The following is a 21,550-nucleotide window of genomic DNA, read 5'->3' on the forward strand; positions in this document are numbered from 1 at the left end:
TCTTTTGTATTGTGTGCAGGAATCCATCTAGAAGTGGGAGAAATCTCAATTAGATCAACTTACTTCTAGAATCACAACGATCCAAGATTCAACCATTTTTTCGCTTCAAGTTTTCAATCCAACGAAGAGCAAAAGGGAGTTTTCTTAATCTATAGCTCCTTGATCATCCATTTAAAATTCAAAATACTTATTTGATTCTATTTCTTTCAAAGTTATATATCCTATTCAAGAGTCATTTCTAAAGCTAGGCAAGTATAGGGTTCACTCCCATTACTTGAGCTAGTACTTTGTAAATTAAATTCTAAGTTTAGTTTTGGTTTCTTTTTCCTAATTTTACACTGACAATTGGTATTTTTTTGTGTTTTGCAACTCATAGGCTTGAGCATTGAGCAGCAAGGAGCTTAAGGAGAAGCTTTGGAAAACTACTCACTTGTGTGTATGCAGGACCCCGTCACGCTGTCCAAAGACTGATTTATAGGGAGGCCTTAAGCACTTGGGAGAGAGTTGCAAACTCATCGAGGCCATGGGCCTTTTGAGCCTTGTGAATCTCTTTTGGAGAGTTTTTTCCATCTTCAAGTTTGTTGTTGTTATATTTTTTTGGGAGAGAGTCTAGCTTTGTTAGAGTCTCATCTTTGTAAAGATCTTTCTCGTATTGTGGGTTGCCCTCTTAGAGGCATTTTTACCCAGTTTAAGCACTAATAAAAGATAAAATAAATTGTTGGAGGGAGCTTGGGGATTTTCCCATGGCATCCCCCTTCCTCATTTAGAGGAGGGCTTCTTGTGGGTGGCCTAATCTTGCTTTTAGTTTTTTCTTAGCTTTCTAGCTTTTAAATTTCATATTGTGCATGCTTAAAATGAATATATTTCACTCCATATCCAAATTTTGACTAATCTTGTATTTAAATTCCCACATGCATATACTCTCAAGTTTTGCAAACTATTTCTCTTTGAAGCATTTGCATTAGTTTAATTTGGGGAATTAACAAAATTTGCACTTCATCTAGGCATTTTAGTATAGGAAGGCCCCAAGCTTCATTAAAACTTGTCTCCAACTTAAGTTGGTTGAATAGACTTTTAGGGACCCTCTACCTCTATTGACTCCTCATTGTGAGATTCAAACATTTGGGTGAAGATGAGGACTGAAGATTAGAGTTCAATTGTAACTTTGCCTTAACACTAATTAATAAAATACACCAAGAACTCATTCCATCATATTTGCTTTTTTTGCAAAGTTCTTAAATTTCTTGCTATCTTGATGGTTTAGAGTCTCACATGCAAATCTTATTTCAAGAGGCACTTTAGATGCAAGCATTGTAATTCCTTTTAATTTTGCAACAAGTTTAATTTTTCTTGTACTTGGAAATTGACTCATCTTATGGTTTAATTATTGTCATAAATGGTTGATTTCACTTTCAAGTACTATTATTTTGGGTTGTAAACTTAATTGCATGTTGTTATCTTTGTCTAACATTTGAGTTATTTTTGTATCCTTTTGAGCAAGATAGTTTCCATGCTTTGATTTGTAGACTTGTTCATCTTGAAAGCATTTATAATATCTTGTGCTAACAATTTATTGTTTCACTTTTTAGGCTTATTTTGGCTTTCCATTTGAAAACATTTCATTTCATTCTAAGCAAATACAATTTCATTTCTTAAAGAGCAATACTTTGAAGGCACTGGTTGTTTATGTATTTCATGCTTATCTTATGTATTGATGGTTATCGCTCATATCAATTTTTGCTTATAAATCTTAGTGAAATAATTTTTTAACTCTAACAACTCTCTTAGAAACTCACATCTTTTAACTTAAATTTTCATTAGGGACCACCCCCCTTAGCTAACTTAGGAGATAGCTCAAATGGAGAGAGTCTGAGTTCCCTACCACCAACCACACCTTGTGGGGTTGAAGGCTTTTTTCACTAACTTGTAGGTAGGTGTAGGCGGCAGGGTCAACAGGGTGCATCTAGGAAGAAAGGAATCTTTGTGGGCTATAGTGAAAATTCTAAGGGACATAGAATTTATGTGGCTAGTCAAAAGGAAGTTGAGATAAGTCATGATGTCACCTTCGACAAAGATATGGCCCTCAGGAAGATCAACAACCTTCCTATCCTAGGGAAGGACAAATCGATTGTCACCTCTAAGTGGCTCTACAAAATCAAGCATGGAGCTGATGGAAGTGCATAAAAGTTCAAGGCTTGCTTTGTTGCTCGAGGCTTCTCTCAAAAGGAAGGTGTAGATTACGATGAGATATTTGCACCTATTGCTCAATACACCACCATCCGCTCGATCATAGCCCTTGCTGCCTCACAAGGATGGAACCTACATCAGATGAATGTCAAGACCACTTTCTTGCATGGTTCAATCAAAGAGGAAGTCTATGCGGAACAACTCGAGGGGTTTGAGGTTCATGATCGGGAATCTCATGTATGCAGGTTGAAGAAAACTCTCTATGAATTGAAGCAACCACCTTGGGCTTGGTACGAGAGGATCGATAGCTATCTAATGAAGCTGGGATTCACTAGAAGTGAAGCTGATCTGAACCTTTACTTTAAGGTTGAAAATGATAAACCTCTCATTCTGGTACTTTATGTGGACGACCTCTTTCTGACAGGTGCAGACCCTCTCATTCACAAATGTAAGAGGGAATTGGCTTCTGAATTTGAGATGAAGAACCTAGGACCGATGCATTATTTCCTAAGGTTGGAGGTCTGGCAAAAGCCAGGTGAAATTTTCCTCTCCCAAGGAAAATATGTTGTGAAGATATTGGAAAGATTTAGGATGGTGCACTGCAAGCCTTTGACTACTTCGATGGAACTTAACTTTAAGAAGTGATGTGGTAGTGCTGTTGGACCTGAATTGGGAAATTCTTCTGACTATTGTCAACTCATAGGAGCACTGATGTTCTTGGTGAACTCTCGTCCGGACATATGTTTTGCAGTTAACACATTAAGCCAATATATGGTTGAGCCTCATCATATACATTGGATTGGTGCCAAGAATTTTGTGAGATATCTTTGAGGCACAATTGCTCATGGACTGAGATACGCTACCGGAGATGTGAGGCTGCATGGTTATTCTGATGCTGATTGGGCTGGAAATGTGGTGGATCGCAAGAGCACTTATGGATGTTGTTTTTCTTTGGGTTCTGCTTCGATATCTTGGATGAGCAAGAAGCAGAAATCGATTGCCTTGAGCACCGCCGAGGCCGAATACATAACTGCTAGTATGGCCTCTTGTGAAGCTGTTTGGTTGAGGAAGCTCTTCAGTTAGCTGTTTGGACATGTGTTGGATATCACTGTGATCCTCTGCGACAACAAGAGTGGAATTCGATTATCAGTGGATCCATGTTTCATGATCATTCCAAACATATAGATATCAAGTACCACTTTATCCGAGATATGATACAACAAGGAGCAATAAGGCTCCATCACATTGGGATTGATGAGCAGGTCACTGATATTCTAACAAAGCCCCTAGGGAAGGTCAAGTTCTTGGCCATCTGAGAACGACTTGGAGTTGTGGAGAGACCCTGTTATGAGGGTCCTGTATGGGATGGACATTGAGCTCTGGGAGCTTTGGGGGACTTGCGGTACTTCTTGGAGCGATGAACAACCATAGGGTAAGTGGTTCAACCTTCCCCTAGTGGTTTGCTGTGTACAGGGTGAGTGGTTCAACCTTCCCCTGCGATACCCCTTGGCGACATGTAGGCAAGATGAGTGGTTCATCCATCTCCTGTTGAGACATCCTACCCATGCAGTTTGGGACTCATGGGAAGTACCTCTCATCTGGACAATGAGTAGGGAAATGAGGATAGGGACCATAGTACTACCGATGTACGCATCGTGTACTATTGTACTTCCTATGCTATGATGACCGATATTGATTTGGCATCAATTGAAATTGACTTCGAGTCAATAAGAGTGGTATGAGACACTCTCTTTTGATTGAAACTGACTTTAGCTCAGTAAGAGTGGTATGACCCACTCTCCTTTGATTGGTACTGACTTCGGGTCAGTAGAGAATGGTATGATACATTTTCGATCACTTCTTCTTCTTCATAGTTCAACAGAGTAGAGCAGTGCATTGATGGCAGAGATAGTATAGATTGGCAGATGGATTAGCAAATGGAGTTCTCCCTAGTGTTAAAATTGGCAACTAGTGCCAAACTCCACATGGGTCATCTTATTTATGACAACTGATATTTTTCTTGGATTCCTCTCTCCGAGAGGTGTAGGATTGATCTAAATATCATCCGATTCTGACATGTACAAATGAAGTTATGAATTTATTTTGATTATGGTCAAATTGTTAAGGTCGGCCAACAAACTTATGTAGGCTCAGAAGCCCAACAATCACGTCTATTCATCCTCAACGTTGCATATAAATAGAAGGTGACTTAGCCTCATTTGAACACTCTCATCTTCACACTTCTCTCTCTCTCTCCTCATTGATTGGGTACGAATTTCTTAACATACCTTAGACTTATGCCACGTATCTCAAACCAATTGATACAACCTCGGATCAAGACCATAAACTTCAGATCATGCCACCACAAAAACTCGGATCTATGCCACAGTCTTCAAATTAGTGCCATGAAGCTCGGATTAAGCCACCACAGAGTGCAAATCTATGCCACAGACTTCAGATTACTGCCACAGAGCTCGGATCAAGCCACCACAAAAATTGGATCTATGCCACAAACCTCAGATTAGTGCCACAGAGCTCGGATCAAACCACCACAAAACTCAGATCTATGCATAGACTTCAGATAAGATGAATTAGACCTCAATGAGAGAGAGAAAAGAGATTCCTCGCCTGATTAAACTTCTTGTTACTCCTTAGAAGACCTTCGCTTAATATTATTGAGTAGACATGCTTGAGAGTAGTGAATGCTTTGCAAGGAGAGGGAGTAGGCCTCTATATATAGCCATCAAAGTGATCTGAATGGGTGTGAAAGAGGGCAAGTCGACTTGACCATCTAGAAGGGTCGACTTGCACTTGTGGAGCCTTCATAAATTACAAAATGATAATAATAATTTTCCTTCTTTAAAAATATAATTTTTCTTCTTTCAATTCCATGTAAAATATGGCTTACAAAATTTATTTTGACCATGAAGAACATGCTAAAAGGAAATAATAATTCATTTTTCAAGTTACAATGAAAATAAATATTTCATGTAGATCGACCATAGCTACACTTTCAACATCAAGAACCTCAAATTCACCTCCTAGGCTAATTCGCACAAGCCCTAACTTGGATGCTTATCTTTGAGAGGGCTGAATTAGGAAAGAGAGTGAAAATCAGATTTAACGATGAAATGATGCTTGATCACCAAATTGACAAGGCCAGTGCCTAGTCCTTGGGATGATGGAGTCTATGGGTGTGATAGATTGGCTAAATCTTGCAAAGGAGTAAGGATGTTTTGATGCCCTAGCACAAAACCCTAACTATTATCTTTGTGAGGGATCAAGGTCACTTGGGAGAGCTATTACAAAGTTCACCAAGGGGATTGCCATTCACATTTCATACATGAATAATGCATACAATGATGATATCTAGATTCTATACAATAGATTTTCAATAATAAAAGCACAATAGAAAAACCCTAGATTATCAATTCATTCCATACATTAGACATAAGATAATTTTTTTCTTATCAAATAGAAGGCTCACTTACGAGACAAAATGCATGTACAATCCTTTATTGATCCAAGATAACTTCTCCAATGCCAAGAAAATAGCTCCAATAGACAAAGTTCTCCATAGAATCACATCTCTCCAAGATACAAGAAGGTCGAAATTCTCAAGGAGGCCAAATTATGTCACAAGTGATGATGAATAGAAATGAATGATCCTCTACTCTATTTATATGAGGAGGATAAGAGCTAATTAGCCTAAAATCCCCTAGAAAACAAGTTTGATTACAACACAACCTTGGGTTACAAGCCAACCCACTAGCTTAAACAATAAATTCCCTAATTAGCCCACACGTGTTAGCTGCTAGCTCTTTAGGGTTGACGCCATGTTTGAAATGAGCTCCAAATGTGATGTCTAAGATGATGTAGAAGCATGTAAAAATGAAGATTTGAGGGTTGACCCTCAAATCCACCCTAGTGGCTCCTGCGGGTTCTTAAGATCTAGTTGGGGCACCACAAAGGGGTCTCCATGGGTCCCCAACTGTTCAAAGTGGCCTCCTCTTATCCAACGTTGAGGGCTTCTTAGGCGCAACTAGCCATTCGAAGTCTCTGAAGGTGAGACCATCCTCATCCGGGCCCTGAATTAGTTGCCATCCATCAATTGGTGTCAAGGCCAACCTATGGGCATGCTTTGTCCAGGTGTGTCATCCCGAAGAATCATAAAATCCATTGCGAAGAGATCCAATGTCTTGGGTGCAGGAGCTGCCTTAGAACATGTCTCATTTGTTGCTGTTGCTAGCTTGCCAAAGAGTCTCAATGCTTCAACTGTGTGTGTGAATATAGTTCTCTAAGGGCATGGGTACTTATGGAGGTGCCTAAGACTTGGGTTGTTGAACCACCCGATAACCACAACAAGGATTCTAGTGAAAATAACTAGTTATTAGGGACAAGGATCATTATTGCATCTAAGTGAACCGAACTTGGTTGTCATGGGTTTTTTAATACTTCAAATAAGGATCCCCTTCGAAAATCTAGACCTTGAACTTGAAATGGTGTTTCGCCCTAGGTAGGACTGGCTAAAGGTCAACCCTATTAGGTGTTTCCAGCCCCTAAGGGGAAGTAACATTTCCTCAGTCTACTCATCAATCAATAGGTGTTAGTGAATAATAATGATGATAATGGAGGGGGTAAGACCTCATGGCCAAGTGCTGTGGTCAAAGGGACTGACTGATGAGGGTGTTCGTACCTTGAGTGTATAGATGTGAAGAGGGAGCATTCATGGATGCACGACTTACCAACTTGGCCTTTGTTTTTCCACCCCTCTTGTGCACCTTCTACTTATTCTTGATTTTTCTTTGTATTATTACTCATAGTTCAACGGTTAGAGCTTGCTTTGAATGATGTGGCGGTTGTATTACCCCTTAATGATGAGTTAGTTTATCGCTCATTGGGGTGGGGACATGCAAGGGTTCCTTCTTTTGTTTAAATGGACCAACATGTGCTCAAGAACCGAGTGATGGCGATAATGAGTGACTCGTGAGGTAGAGCTCATGCTAGGCTTTTGCTCACATGCTAGTTTTTATGTCCTTGACCATCTTTTGCATTTTGATTTTTTTTTTTTTTTTGGTTTTTTGTAATTTTGCTGTGGCCATAATATGGTCTTTCTGTTTTTTTAGCTGCATCCTCATAGGGCAATGTTTCCAGGCCCTACCTAGGTATGTGGACATATGGGTGCCAAATCCCAAAGAACGCATGACATGTTGAACTCGCAGAATGGAGGTGAGGTAAGGACTTATAATGTGAGATGGAAACTGTTAAGTATGACATAAGGATAGATGTAACTACACTATCTCAATTGGGGCTTCCCAAGTAGAGCCCCTCCTATACCCATTGGGCCATTAAGGAAGGTCCCACTGGACTAGGATGAAAGATTAACACCCCATAATCTATATCAAATGCTGAAAAACAAACAAGTATAAGCACCCGATTGCAAAATGACCAAAGTGCCTTTTGAGTGGAAGCCCACCTTTGTCCATGTGTTGATGTCGGATGGCTGAGAAGCAAATGGCTAATGCAATTGGTGGAGATATGGGGCATATCATCAGCTAGTGGTGGATTTTGGGGGTTGTTGGTTGTATGTCTGACTGACTAACTATCATGAATAGGAGAAAAAAATTCTCCTATTGGGTTACCCATTTTGGTGGGTAACAGGGTAAGAGGTACAAGGGTATATTTGCCGTTGCTCCACCAAATGTCTCTGACAGGGGGACACACAGGGGCATGTTTGGGAGAACACCAAAATTTTAGGGAAATCAGGGGGGATGGGGGGTGCCATGGTGTGTGCGTTTTTATATATATAAACATGATTCAAATTCAAATTAAGTAAGGAATTACATTGATTCATACATCATAAATGCTTCAATGAAATAAAAATAGTAAAAATACTGTATACATTTATTTACATTCATCATTCGAGAATCTACATTGATTTAAATTCATCATTCATCATTCTAGAATCTGCATTGATTTATTTTAATTATTCATTATTCCAGAATTTTGTTAGTACTAAGCAAAATAGTAGATACTAAAGTGAAGCTCAGAAATTGTAAAGAGTGATGAGTCAAAGGCTTGGTTTGAGGTGATCAGTCTCTAGAGTCAAGACTCAAAAGTTGAAACTGAAAATGAACAATGGACAATGAACCACTGTGATCGGAACCAGACCAGTCATCGAATAGGTTGATGGCAAAACCGGGAATTGCAAAAAATTGAACCAAAAAATCGATTGACTAAAAAATACGTAAATATTAAAATTTTGGAAAAAATACATAAATATTCATGTTCATCCATATGAATCCAAACCATTATACACAAATATGCAAAGTTTATCATATGTATAGCAAGTAAGGGTGCATATAAGTAAAATAGCACATAGTGTAATCCATATTTGGACCAAAAATACATCAACAAATAGGCTCTAGATGGCTTCTGTAGTCCAAAAAAATTATGTTGAAACAAATACCTACATATCATTAAAATCATTGCCTATATTGGGATCCTCATCATCAATATCAACCTCTAAGCATTAAAATGGGATAGAAAAAGCTGAATATATCAAATTGAGATTTTGCTTATGTGATGGGTACATTTTTACTAGGGTTATGACAAAAGTTCAACAATCAATGCCACCAACATTGAGGTACATAGAAGGCTTGGTGCTCTTGATTAAATGCCAGTTCAATACCCTCATAAGTGATAGAACCCAATGGAAATGTTGCAATCCTCACCAGTTTTGAAATCTTGAAAACTGTTCAGTCTGCTAGATTTTGAGTGGGTCTAGAATTCTACTTTCTCCATATGAAATCCATTGAGGTTGGAACCGCTCCCAAACATCCTGAAACAATTAATGGTAATGTTAGAAACTTATGTACTTTAAGAATTTAGCATTACAATCAATTATATAGCATTAGTAGGACCTTAGGTTTGAATATTAGGCTACCTGTTAAAATTGGCAACTAGGGTCAAACTCCATGTGGGTCATCTTATTAATGGAAGCTGATATTTTTCTTGGATCCCTCTCATCGAGAGGTGTAGGATTGATCTAAAGATCATCCGATTCCGATAAGTATTCATGGAGATATGAATTTATTTGTGTTATGGGACAATTCGTCAAGGTCGGCCAGCAACCAAATAACCCCCTCTTGTGCTCTACGTTTTAGTATAAATAGAAGAGGCCTTTAAGTCATTTGACACACACTCACTCTTGTGATCTCTCTTTATCCTGTTTTTGGGTTTGATGAAGATGAGATCTAGAGGGAGTGCCGCTGGCCTAATGATGCCCTAATCAGCAGTAAAAGGAAGAAGCCTCATGATGCCCTAATTCCCTAAGGAAGATACTCTATAATGTTGTCAAGAAGGTGAAGCATGATTCCATTACGCTTCAAGGAGAGGCCTATATGCTAAGCAACCTAACGTTGTCCTGAAGGGGTCATATCCGCAGAGAAAGAAGACTCCTAGGCCGCAGTCAATGAGGGTTTCATAGGCACCAAAAGGAGGCATGTATTTGCTGTAAAGAGAAAGGCTTGACAAGCTCTAACCGCAGTCCAATCAAGTGTCACAATCTGGTGCCCTAGATGCAGTCAAGGGAGAGATGCACACACAGTCAAGGAAGAGAGTTATATGCTGTCCAAGGAAGGGATTTAATCCGCAGTTTTAACGCAGTCAAGAGGCACTAATACGTAGCCCAATCTAGGAGCCCTAATCCGCAGTTTGATGAGGCTCCTATCTGCCCTAACAGCAGTCCAAGAAGGAGGTTCAAGCCACTGCTAACAAGGTTCCTAGCAGTTGTCAAATTGTCCATTAAACCGCTGTCCAAACAGAAGTTTAAGATGCGTTCCGGTATGCCCTCATCCACTGTCAAAGGAGGGCTAGTGTTGCCCTTTGTCACAGTCCTAATGGAGGACATCCTGGCTGCAGCAAATATAGGAGGAAAACCTTAATTGAAGGAGCCCTTATCTATGTATGAAAGGACCCTTAGACACAGCAAGGAAAGTGGATCTAAAACTGCAGCAAGAGTTATTGTATTACAGCAAGATGCTGTAGGTGGCAGCATATATGTTTGGACATGATTTGTTCCTAGGACTGTTTACTTGGTTGGTGAATCAAAGTGCTGACAGCAAAGTCAAGTATAGCAAACAGCGTTGTAACAAGATTATGTCTGGGTATGTATAAAGGGTTCATGAGATCTGTTGGAAGAATCTCTTGCTACAGCTAGCTGCTTTGCTAGGCTGCAAGCCATAGCAAGCAGCTAAGGTTGTTCCATGACAGAGCTACAGTATTGCCGTATGCAGCATGTAGGTGACAGCAAGACAGTGGTGCAACTGATGATGAAGTGCAGCATAGCAGTCATTGAGTACAGATCAGTGATGGTGCAGCATTGAGTGCAGATCAGCGATGAGTACAACATTAGGTGCAGATCTGTGATAAGAGCAGCTCAATGATTGGAGCAGCACAGTGACAGGAGCAGCAACATGAAGTGCATAGTATGGTCATTAGGTCCAGCACTGTGATGATAAGTGCAGCATGGTGAGGTATAGCAAGTGGACGAGATGCAGCACTATGATAGGTGAAGAAGTCACCTTGGAGAATCAGTTGAAGCAGCATGTCTTCAACTGATCTCATGTAGATATAGAAAGTCAAAGTGTTGACTTCTGTTGTAAATGTACTATCTCTCTCTCTCTCTTTGCTGAACTATTGAAGAACATAGAAGAAGAATTGATCAAGGGTTTCCCCACATTGGGGTTTGTCCCTGGCTAGTGCCACATCTTGTGTCCTCTTGTCTTGGCTTGTCTTCTGCGATTTATGTTTATGTTCTATCTGCAGTTTACTTTAATGCTGATGTGATTGCTAATCTGGAAAAGATATTGAGCTAACTATGAAAATTGAAATAAATTGCTCTAAGCATAGAACATACCTAAAATTAACACTACCTGATTCATAAATTATTGTTTTTAAGCAGAATTTAGGGAGGACACCCAGTCATCCCCCTTAAAGGGGAAAACCCAACCCTTTTTGAGGGGGAACACCCACAAGCACCACTTTTGGCGAAATGCATTCCCCACATTGGGGAAATGTTTCCCCGAGTTCCAGCAAAAGGAGACTTGGGGAAATGTTTCCCCAGACGTCCCCCTGTCCTGGGAGCATGAGAAACGTGGGGAGTGCACCCCCTACCCTGGGGGACGCATCCCCATGGAACACGGAGATTTGCACAAGAGTCTGACTGTGTCTCCTTATCTAGATGAACAGTACCTTCACGAGAACAAGCAAAATTCCATGTGCTTCCTTGGATAGAACCATTTTAGCGGGCAGTAATTCTTTCATTGGAGAAGATGATATAGCTACTGGGGAAATCCCAAGGGCATGCAGAAGGTTATCATTCCTACCTTTTACTACGAAAAGGGTCAAAACCTTTGCTGTGGATGAAGCATTCGTTGGGGGACCAAAAGTATGTGGGAGGCGACTTGACAGAGGTGTTGATGCCTTCCCAGGAAAGGGTGGCACCATCAGGATCCGGAACATGTTTTTTGATAACTCTTTAGTGATAACTTCTCAATAGAATTCTGTTTATCCATAGGAATGGCATGGTGAAGAATTTCTTTAGCTTTCCTAGAGGAATCACAAGGGGACATCCTCTCTTCCTATCTTTAATCACGGTTTCTGTAATGCCAGTAGCAGGCTTACTGAAGAAGAGGCTTATTAAAAGGTGATGCCCATCAACACCTCAAGCAAGTTATTATTCTATTTGGAAAAGCAAATATTCAAGAAATAGGATTTTGTGCACTGCCACAGCATGCTATACATGTAGGACTGAGATCAGAAAAATCTGGATCTGTGTTACTCCAAACAAAATAGAAAAGTTGTTTTTGCAAAGTGTTTGTAGAAGTTTAATGCCCTTACAAGCCATATGCCGTTTTCTACAGATTGAATTTTTTTTTTCATAGTGAACTTGATTGAAGTTTATGTTAGTGATAGCCAGATAAATAATTGAACATTTCTCTCTGTATTTGTTTTTCTTTTACACATTGAAGGTAAAGTATAAATTCAAAACCAGAACTCAACTGCAGATCTACTACTCAACTAATCTGCTCCAATATTCTTGCTTCTCCCTCTTTATCGTACAATATTTGAAGTCTCACAGTCCACTATGGGATTTTCCCTTATGTAACTTACTAGTATGTCTACTCTAAGTTCCTGTGAAACTATGCTTATAAAATTTGAATATTTACTTCTTTCAGCTATTTGGACCCCATATATTTGTGCTGAGAGAAGCAGGGTGCTCTATCATTCAGGTGGGGGAGATGGACATGTGTTTTTGTGTGTGTGTGTATGGTGTTAAATAAAATGGAATAAAGAAGCCGGCCTCTTATTTCTTTGACTTGCCATATTTAAAATTTTAAACAATAATTATAAACACTAGCAGAGATACATGTCAACCTGGGACCTATTAACTGCTGAAAGGGATCAAAATAGGATCTATAGGTGTACCCTGAGTTTTTTGATCTGTCTCAATGCTTGGTAGATCCAGGGTTAACATGGATTTATGCTAGTGTTAAATTAAACATATTATGATCATATATAAAATTCCTTAGTATTCTGTCTCTGGACAGAGGTTTTTAAATTCTCTGAATCTTTCCGGTGCTTTCACATCCAAAAATAAAGCTCAAATAATTTTTGCTATTCGTTTGTTATTTAGCATTATTAGAGAATTAGATAGTTTGTGTTTCATAACTTTTTCTGTCAATAGCTATGAATGATTGCAAATTCCTTATTTCCCCATACCTTGAATGGAAATATCCCTATTCCTTCTTTGCACATTCCTTGTTTTGTCCTGAACACGTTTTTTTAATAAAAGAAGATTTTGATTTTAAGCCAATTATTTTCTAGTAATATAACTAGTCTAGATCAATGTGCTGAGTTCTTCTGACATTTGTTAAACTAAATTTGTTGACTTTCAATTGTACTGCAATGAACAAGTACAATTGATCGGGTTTAGCATCTTTTTTTTTTAATTTGTAAAATGCATGCTTGTATTTTGTTGCTGAACAATAAATAATATAACAAGAATCATGCATCATTGCGCCACACTGTTATTGAAAAGATTGCCCCTCCCTACATAGGCAAGGATATCCAGCATATCCACCTTGGCGCCATTCACAAGAGTCTATAACTTCTCTGAAAAAGCTGATTTCGGAATGAATATTATCTTATTCTATGTAGAATAAATCTTATTCTCATTTTGTTGGAAGGTGCAAATTGGTTGACTTAGAATGGCATTACCAAGAGCATCTGTAGTTCCAAGTGTCAACAGTAATTTGTTCATCTTTTAAAGGTTGCCAACTGATGGATTGAATTGATGTGTTATTTTAGGAGAAATATGGTCCAAAAGGTGAAGTAAAGGGTATCAAGAATTTGGGAGCAAAAGATAAACCTAATGCAAGTCGGAATGCTGATGTTGATTTGAGTGTTGGGCTGTCAACTCGCCCTCCCTGGGCTTGCAGGTAATTGTTATGCTTATTGTTTTAGCGGTGGCCAATATTGAATATAAGTTGCTTTCTTTCTGGTCAAGGTGTTGGTCAAATCGTACCATGCAGCAAACAAGCAACCTAGGAAAAATAAACTCATGTCAGACATGTAATGATACATCACTATCTTTCCCATTAGAGGAAATTGAAATAAAACAGTGATTTATTCAGTGTCTTCTGGGTAAAAATGGGATGGATACCATATTTACCAAAATGTTCCATCAGCCATCTGTAAAATAAAACAAGGCCATCACATATGATCATTCTGGTTACATGCAACTAGCTTTGCTGCTTGATGTTTGCTGATATACCAGAAACTTGCACCTAAAGGAGACTTGCTTTCTCAGGCCTTACTAGTACACTATTTTGTGTTTCTACTTTTATATAGCCTAATTGAAACCATAGTTTTGAAAATTTGCGAGTTACCAACAGATTGACATACTTATGCCATGCATTCTTTGTAAGTGGAACGACTTAATCAGTATATAACAGAAATCTGTTTACTTTGCTCTAACATTGCCTATCAAATCTTCATTGATGGATGGAATGGTTATTGAACCGCCCAAGCCTTGGAACTAATCAAAACATGAGAACAAGTGCATTGGGTCAAAACAGATAAACAGGTCATTTCTTGCACTGGCCAATGCAGATAAAGGGGTCAACAGCTGCATTCCCATTCCAGGCACACACTTGCATGGGCCCAAAAAACTGAATTTTTTTTTTATTTTTTTCCTGATTTTTCTGGTTGCCTGTGTACTGTCTAGGGCCAGTAGCCTTTGTCTCAGTCCTTCTTGAATAGACTTAGTTTCCTCTTCTTTAGATCCAAGGATTTGGACCAAAACCCCCTTGTTGAAGATGGGCAGCTGAGGGAGAAATTCCCTCCTTGGAGAAGCCCAGCAAACCCTAAGGAGACCCCACTTGCTGTTGGAAAAATTTAATTTGCACATAGGAAAATATTATTTTTAATGCTGGTCCATGTCACCTCAAAAAGTACAAGTTGGCCTAAAGGAAAAATTCGTCCTCCTAGACCACATTTAAATAGACCATGCTTGACATCACTTGGAGGCATCACATCACACATTCATTTCTTCATTTGTTCGATCTGGTCTGCAGTTGCAGGGTCTGAGCTCACACGTGCGAAGAGGAGAGAGAAAAATCTGTTGACTGAATTTGACTTCTGTTTTGGGACCTTTGACCAGCATTGACTTTGGATGATTGGACTTGATTTGACTTGGTTTTTGGGTCTGTTCTTGGAGGCCAAATTTAGGAGAGAGAAGACCGAAATTTTCTGGGCACTTTGACCAGTGTTGACCGCAGATGTACAGCTAGGGTTTCTGCAGGGTTGACTTTGACTTTGACTGATTTCTGAGGCAGATTTGTGGACTGTTTTGACTGGGTTTGACCAAGCAAGGAAGGCCGAGTTTGTTGCTTCTTTGACCGAACTGTTTGGATCTAATTTGACTGTTGACTTTGGACTGGTTAGTGCTGCATCGACTGCTGTTGACTTTAACTGTGACATAGATGGAAAATTGCAGAATTATTGTTTGACTATATTGCTCATATTTGATTGGATATTGGATTAGTTGACTTGAAAGTCAAGGCTTTGACTATTGACTAATTGTTGATGTTCTTGGACTATGTATCTCTCTGCTGAACATTTGATGAACATCTAATAGAAGAAGAATCTGGTTGGATTTTCCCCCTTGTGGGGTTTTTCCCTGGTCTTTGACCTAAATCTCTGTGTCTCATTTGATCTTGGCTGTCTTCTATTGTGCATATGGTTTACTATTCTATCTACAATTGCTTACTGTTATTGGGTGATTGAAATTGAATTGGAAATGTAGTTGCTACTGAAAGAAGAAATTGTTAAACTGATTGTTACAACATAGAACATTGGGAAATTTAACATGGTATAATAGCTAAGGTGAAGACATTTCCAAGGAGACTAGAGCAATCACCTTTTGAAGATATCTTATCCACTGTTGAAGATCGTTTGACTTGGTCAAGATGACTTCCTCATACTTCAAGATTGAGGAGAGGCTTAATAACTCATCAAACTATGCTGTTTGGAGAGCTACGGTTGATTTGACTTTGGAGGAGAATGATATTGTGGAATATGTTGAAGGCAAGGTACTTGAACCTTCGGAAAATGCTTCTGCTGCTATGAAGTCCAAGTACAAGAAAGTTGAGGTCAAAGCTAAGAAAATTATTATTGATTCTTTGAGAGATCATTTGATCATTTATGTTTTGAAATTGAAGAAGTCTAAGGAAATGTATGATAAGTTGGTGGGGATGTATGAAGTCAACAACTTGAACCATATTCTTTCATTGAAGAATCAAATCAAGGACATCAAGATTAACAAGGGAGAGACCATACAATCATACTTCATGAGGATATCTCAACTCAAGGATCAACTTTTGTATGTTGGAGAGATTACATCTGATAGAGAGTTGGTACTAATCGCCCTTGGAGGTCTTCTTGTGATTTTGAAAACATTTATTACAAACATTAGCAACAATGGCAAGTTTCCCACATTTTATGAGCTTTTAGGCAAATGCACTCAGGATGAGTCCAGGATGATTTCTAGAGGGAGAATACAAAAGCATGAAGAAGGAGAACCTACTGCATTTTTTGCCCAAGACAAGAAGAGGAAATGAATATGAGGACCATCTAATTCAAGAGAGCCTGCACCAACATTCAAAAACTCCATTAGAAGATCTAAAGGGGACATATCAAAATTTCAATGTTTCAAATGCCACAAGCATGGTCACTTTGCCCAAGACTGTTTGGAAAACGAAAATGCTCCTAGGTCTTACTACAACAACCGTGGCTTCAACAACAACATATTCAGCATTAGAAGAAGAAGAGATGCTCTTGCTACTCGTCAAGAAGGCCACTATCCTCAAAAGAGATCAAGGTATTATAATAATGCGACTACATCTACAACTCAATCTGAATAATTTCGTATTTATGCTCTTTCTAGTTCCTCTCCTCCAGATTCTTTTGATAGTTGGTTGGTAGATAATGGAGCTTCTGGACACTTCACTGGTTGTTGTGAAGTCCTCACAAACCTAGTTGAGAGGGAGACCAATTTGAAGATCATTCTTGGGGACAATTCTACTTATCTTGTAAAGGGTTTTGGTTCCGTTTCATTTCATTTGGATTATGGTCAAACTATACATCTACAAGATGTTCTATATGTACCGGGATTGAAAAAGAATCTTGTGTCTATATCTACCTTGGAGGACAAAGGAATGAAAGTTTCTTTTATAAATGGAAAGGTTCTTACTTGGTCAATGAAGTCTAGCTTGAGGGATGCATTTACTTTGGGATCAAGAATTGAAGGCCTTTACAAATTTAATGGAAGACCGATCCTAGCATTGGTCCATTATAGTAATCATAAATGTGAGCTATGGAATCGTAGATTTGCACACCTTCACTACAAATTCTTGCCTCGTGTGAGAAAGATGGTTTCTGGGATGCCCGAGATTTGTGTAGATCATGATGGAGTTTGTCAAGGATGTGCTAGTGGAAAACATGTAAGGAGACCATTCCCTGCTAGTAGAAGCAAGATAATGGAATACTTTAACTTATACATTCTGATTTGTGTTTATGCCAATGACTTCTCTGGGTGGCTACTTGTACTATATAATCTTTGTGGATGACTTTCCCCGTAAGACATGGATTTTCTTCTTAAAGAACAAGGACCAAGTGTTTGACATGTTTAGGGACTTCAAGGCCCTGGTGGAGAATCAAATAGGGAAGAAGATCAAATTTTTTAGGTCTGACAATGGACGAGAATTCATTTCAAATGAATTCATTTACTTTTGCAAGAAAGCAGGAATCAAGAAGGAGACTATTGTACCTTATAACCTTGAGAAAAATGATGTAGCTGAAAGGAAGAACAAGACTATCATGGAAGCAGCTAGATCTATGTTGTATGATCAAAAGTTGTCGAAGTTTCTATAGGGAGAAGCTGCTAACACTACTGTTTGTGTTCAAAAGAGGACTCCTCATCAAGCCTTGGGTGACAGGACTCCCGAAGAAGTTTTCATAGGTGTAAAGCTTGATGTTGGACACTTAAGGATCTTTGGCTGCCCTGTTTACTTTCATGTGCCAAAGGACAAGAGGAACAAGCTGGGAGCTTGCTTAGTCTGAGGAAGATCAATCTATGGGACTAACTCTCTTAGTTTGAGGAAAGACCTTTCCCGTGGCGAAAGGTTGGTTATCCCTCCCTTACCTGAGCCTCTTTGAGGGGAAGAAATAAAGGGCATTTAGAGTCTTTCCTTATTAGCTGGGCATATCTATGTAGATGGGTAATATTGGTGGTTCTTCTCCCATTGGCTCGGGCATATCTTGGCTAGGAAAGAAAGGTACTTTTGTGGGTTACTGTGAAAATTATAAAGCATATAGAATATATGTACTTGGTTCAAGGAATATAGAGTTTAGCATGGATGTGACATTTGATGAAGATGTTACTCTTAGGAAAGCAAGAGACACTCCTCCCCTTTCCAATGTTGGGAAAAAGGATGATGCAATGGATGTACAAGAAGAGTCTCCCATGCCTGAGCCAAAGCTTGATCTTGCTGATGATTCCTTGGAAACTATGGACCCCTTGGATCCCCCTTTGTGTGATCCTCCCACTAGGAAGAGACCATTATGGCTTCGTGACACCTTACAGGATGATGAGAGACATGCTACTGGAAGAGGAACCTCCAGGGAAAGTAAGAAGGCATGCAAATATTAGGGATATGTTGTAGCAATGAGCAACATTATACAGGATGAACTACAAACTTTTGAGGAAGCGGTGAAAAAACAAGTATGAAAGGATGCTCTGGTTGACGAATATGAATCCATTACAAAGAATGATGTGTGGGAAGTGGTTTCGAGACCCAAAGGGTGTTGATTTTTGTAGCATCAGATGTGTTCTAGCCACATAATTTTGTGGATAGGCAAGAATAGATGTATTCTCCAAAACCCATAAATCATTTATGGAAATTCCACCTAGGGATGACTTAATTAAAATAATTAACTTTTTTTAATAGTTCGTAAGTCTAAACTTAGGAAATCTGGTTACTTAAAGGGTATTAATTAAGTCATTGTGAGAATATTCGAGAAGAAGACATGGATTGATTTTTAGTTAATCTTAGCCATCGATTATGATTTAATCTTGGCCGTTGGTACTCCAACAGAAGATTATAAGAAGAAGTCAATGGGTTGATGGAGAACACACTAGGACAGATACTCAGTTGCTCAAGCAGATCTATTTTCTCAGTGGCTGAAGTTCGGCAAGAGAAAATCGAGTTAGAGAGTGAGTTGCAGGTGGGAGAGAGAAGGCATCAACATAATCTGAGAGTGCAGGACAAATTTGGAAGGGGCAGCACAGAGGAGGGACACAGAACATCGACGCAGAGGAGTGACGCAGGCCGTACGCAGTCACTATGCAGAGAGTGACACAGAAAGGGCAACGAAAGGGTAGGAGGTCCTCTTCATGGTCAGAAAAGCACTGTGGAATGTGAGAAATTGATCAGTAAATTTATCTCAGTGATTCTTCCTCTGTTTTGTCTATCCATATTTTGTACATAAATTATTGCTAAATATTAATAAAAGAAACCCTCATCCACTGCATCGATTTTCCCACATTGGGTTTTTCTGGGGACAATTGTCCAAAAATAACTGTCATTGTGATTATATATGTGCTAGTATTTTTCTTGTTTTTACTTTCCGCAAAATTTTCTTTGTGAAGGTTGCAGTGTATGTAGTTCGATATTTGCTGTAAAAAACTTCAAATAATTTGTTTAAGTAATTTAACAAATAGGAGAAATATTATTAGTTGCTGTAGTAGGATTCAGGATCATCAAATTTTCACATGGTATCAGAGCACTAGTAAAGCAGGAAGAGCTCGGTTGCAGATGAAAGAAGGATTTCGAAAGCATTGTGTAGGCAACTGTTCGAAACCAGAGAGGTTGCACAGTCTATTTGCTAGGTGGGCAAATTTTTGTGGAAAATTAATTTTCTGAGTGAGTCGATAGAGGATAAAATTTCCCTGATCGAGTTTTGTTAGAGGCAGAGGGAGCAGTTTAACAGTTTCCACATAGAGCAGAACGTGTATTTTTTGCAGCTGCGAATTTAGTGTTGGGAAGGAAAAATAGCACATGAAATTATGGATAATCAAGATAGCGGAGCTTTGGCTCACATGACTGGATTAAGGGAATATTTCTCGAGCTATCAAGAGGAGCAAATGGACTTCCATATCACTATGGGCAATAGAACTAAGTGTACTCCAGTACGGAGAGGCACCATAGATTTTCATATGGAAGCAGGAACCAACATTAGCGCCACGAATGTATTGCATGTGCCAGGATTGGGTATGAACCTAATTTCAGTGTCCCAGAGGACAAGGGATACGATGTATACTTTGTGGGAAGGAAAGTATATGTCAAGCATCCCACCTGGAAGAAGGTGAGATAGATTGGAGTTCGAAGCAACATGCTATATAGATTGTAGATCGATTCTCCAATGGCACTGATAGGCAGTGATAGCAACAATAGGAAGGAGTTGAACGAACTATGGCACAGGAGGATGGGACACTTGCACCATGGAGCACTTAATATGCTCAGAGAGACTGTAACAGGAGTTCCAACTCTTAGCACCGAGCATGATGATCTATGTTGAGGATGTGTACTTGGGAAGTATGCAAAAGCAGCGTTTCCCAGAAGTGATAGCAGAGCCAATGGCGTGTTGGGATTGATACACAGATATTTGCGGCCTTATGTCCACCAGAGCTCTTAGTGGTGGCGAGTATTTTGTCACCTTTATCGATGACCATTCAAGAAAAACCTGGATCTACTTCTTAAAGACCAAGGGTAACGTCTTTGATCAGTTTTGAGAGTTCAAGGCTCCCTTAGAAAACATGACAAGGAAAAATATCAAGGTACTACGTTCAGATAATGGTGGAGAATACACGGATAAAGACTTCACAGATTTCTGCGCAAAGGAAGGTATCAAAAGAGAGTGGACAACTCCCTACACTCCACAGTAGAATGGAGTACCTGAGGATTGGGGCAACTTCACATCAAGCATATATGCCAAGAAGGAAGGAACCACTCTTAGTGAAATGTGGTCTCTATGCAGGACAGAGGAAACCCGACTTAAAGCAAAAGAAGAGGTGGGATCAAAGGAGCAAGCATTTGTTACCATGGCCAGGAGAAAGGGTAAATTTGATAAATTTGGTCCATGAAGAACAAACATCAAAGACATGTCCAAAATCCAATGTTTTGGATGCCAAGAATATGTACACTACAAAAGGAATTGTCGTAAGCTTAAGAAGGACAACAACAACAAAAGGAAGAGGGAAGAAGCTCACATAACTCAAGAGGTGAAATAAGATGAAAAGAAGCAAAAGAAGGAAGATCCTTTAGATCTGTACTATGACTAGGTCAATCTCTTTTCTTCTTTCGAGGTTTTGAGTAGGATAGGAGCATGTAAGAATAGAATAAAATTACATGGCTAGAAACATCCTCTAGAATCTAGAAGCATGATGTACATAGAGTTCTAGATATTCATGAAGATGTAGCATCTATAATGAGAATAAAAATGCATGGATAGAAATATCTTCTAGAATATAGGAGCATGGTAGATATGGCTCAAGATATTCATGTAGAAGAAGCATACCTAGTATAGGACCTCATCCATGATGAAGGAAAAATTGATTATGATTAAGAATCTTAGAAGACCTCCATCATCAAAAGAAAGAAAACATTTGCTAGGCAAGGGTCTTTAAGATCCTATGATGGAATCTTCAAAAGAAGGTTCATGAGCCAAAGCAGATGTC

At 39.2% G+C, this 21,550-nt stretch overlaps 1 protein-coding gene across 1 annotated transcript in view; it reads left to right on the forward strand.

Annotated features, from left to right (window-relative positions):
• The window catches only part of LOC149144546 (uncharacterized), a 246,338-nt gene that overhangs the window by 169,303 nt on the left and 55,485 nt on the right, over nucleotides 1-21,550 (forward strand). Inside the window, exon 4 of the mRNA XM_089448830.1 lies at nucleotides 13,561-13,691. Within this exon, the coding sequence (XP_089304956.1) occupies nucleotides 13,561-13,691 (131 nt within the window). The remainder of the gene's footprint in view (nucleotides 1-13,560; nucleotides 13,692-21,550) is intronic.

The sequence above is a fragment of the Pinus tabuliformis genome, chromosome X (assembly GCF_031772625.1).
Source record: "Pinus tabuliformis cultivar Carrire ecotype Pingquan chromosome X, CPIR1, whole genome shotgun sequence".
NCBI lineage: Eukaryota > Viridiplantae > Streptophyta > Pinopsida > Pinales > Pinaceae > Pinus > Pinus tabuliformis.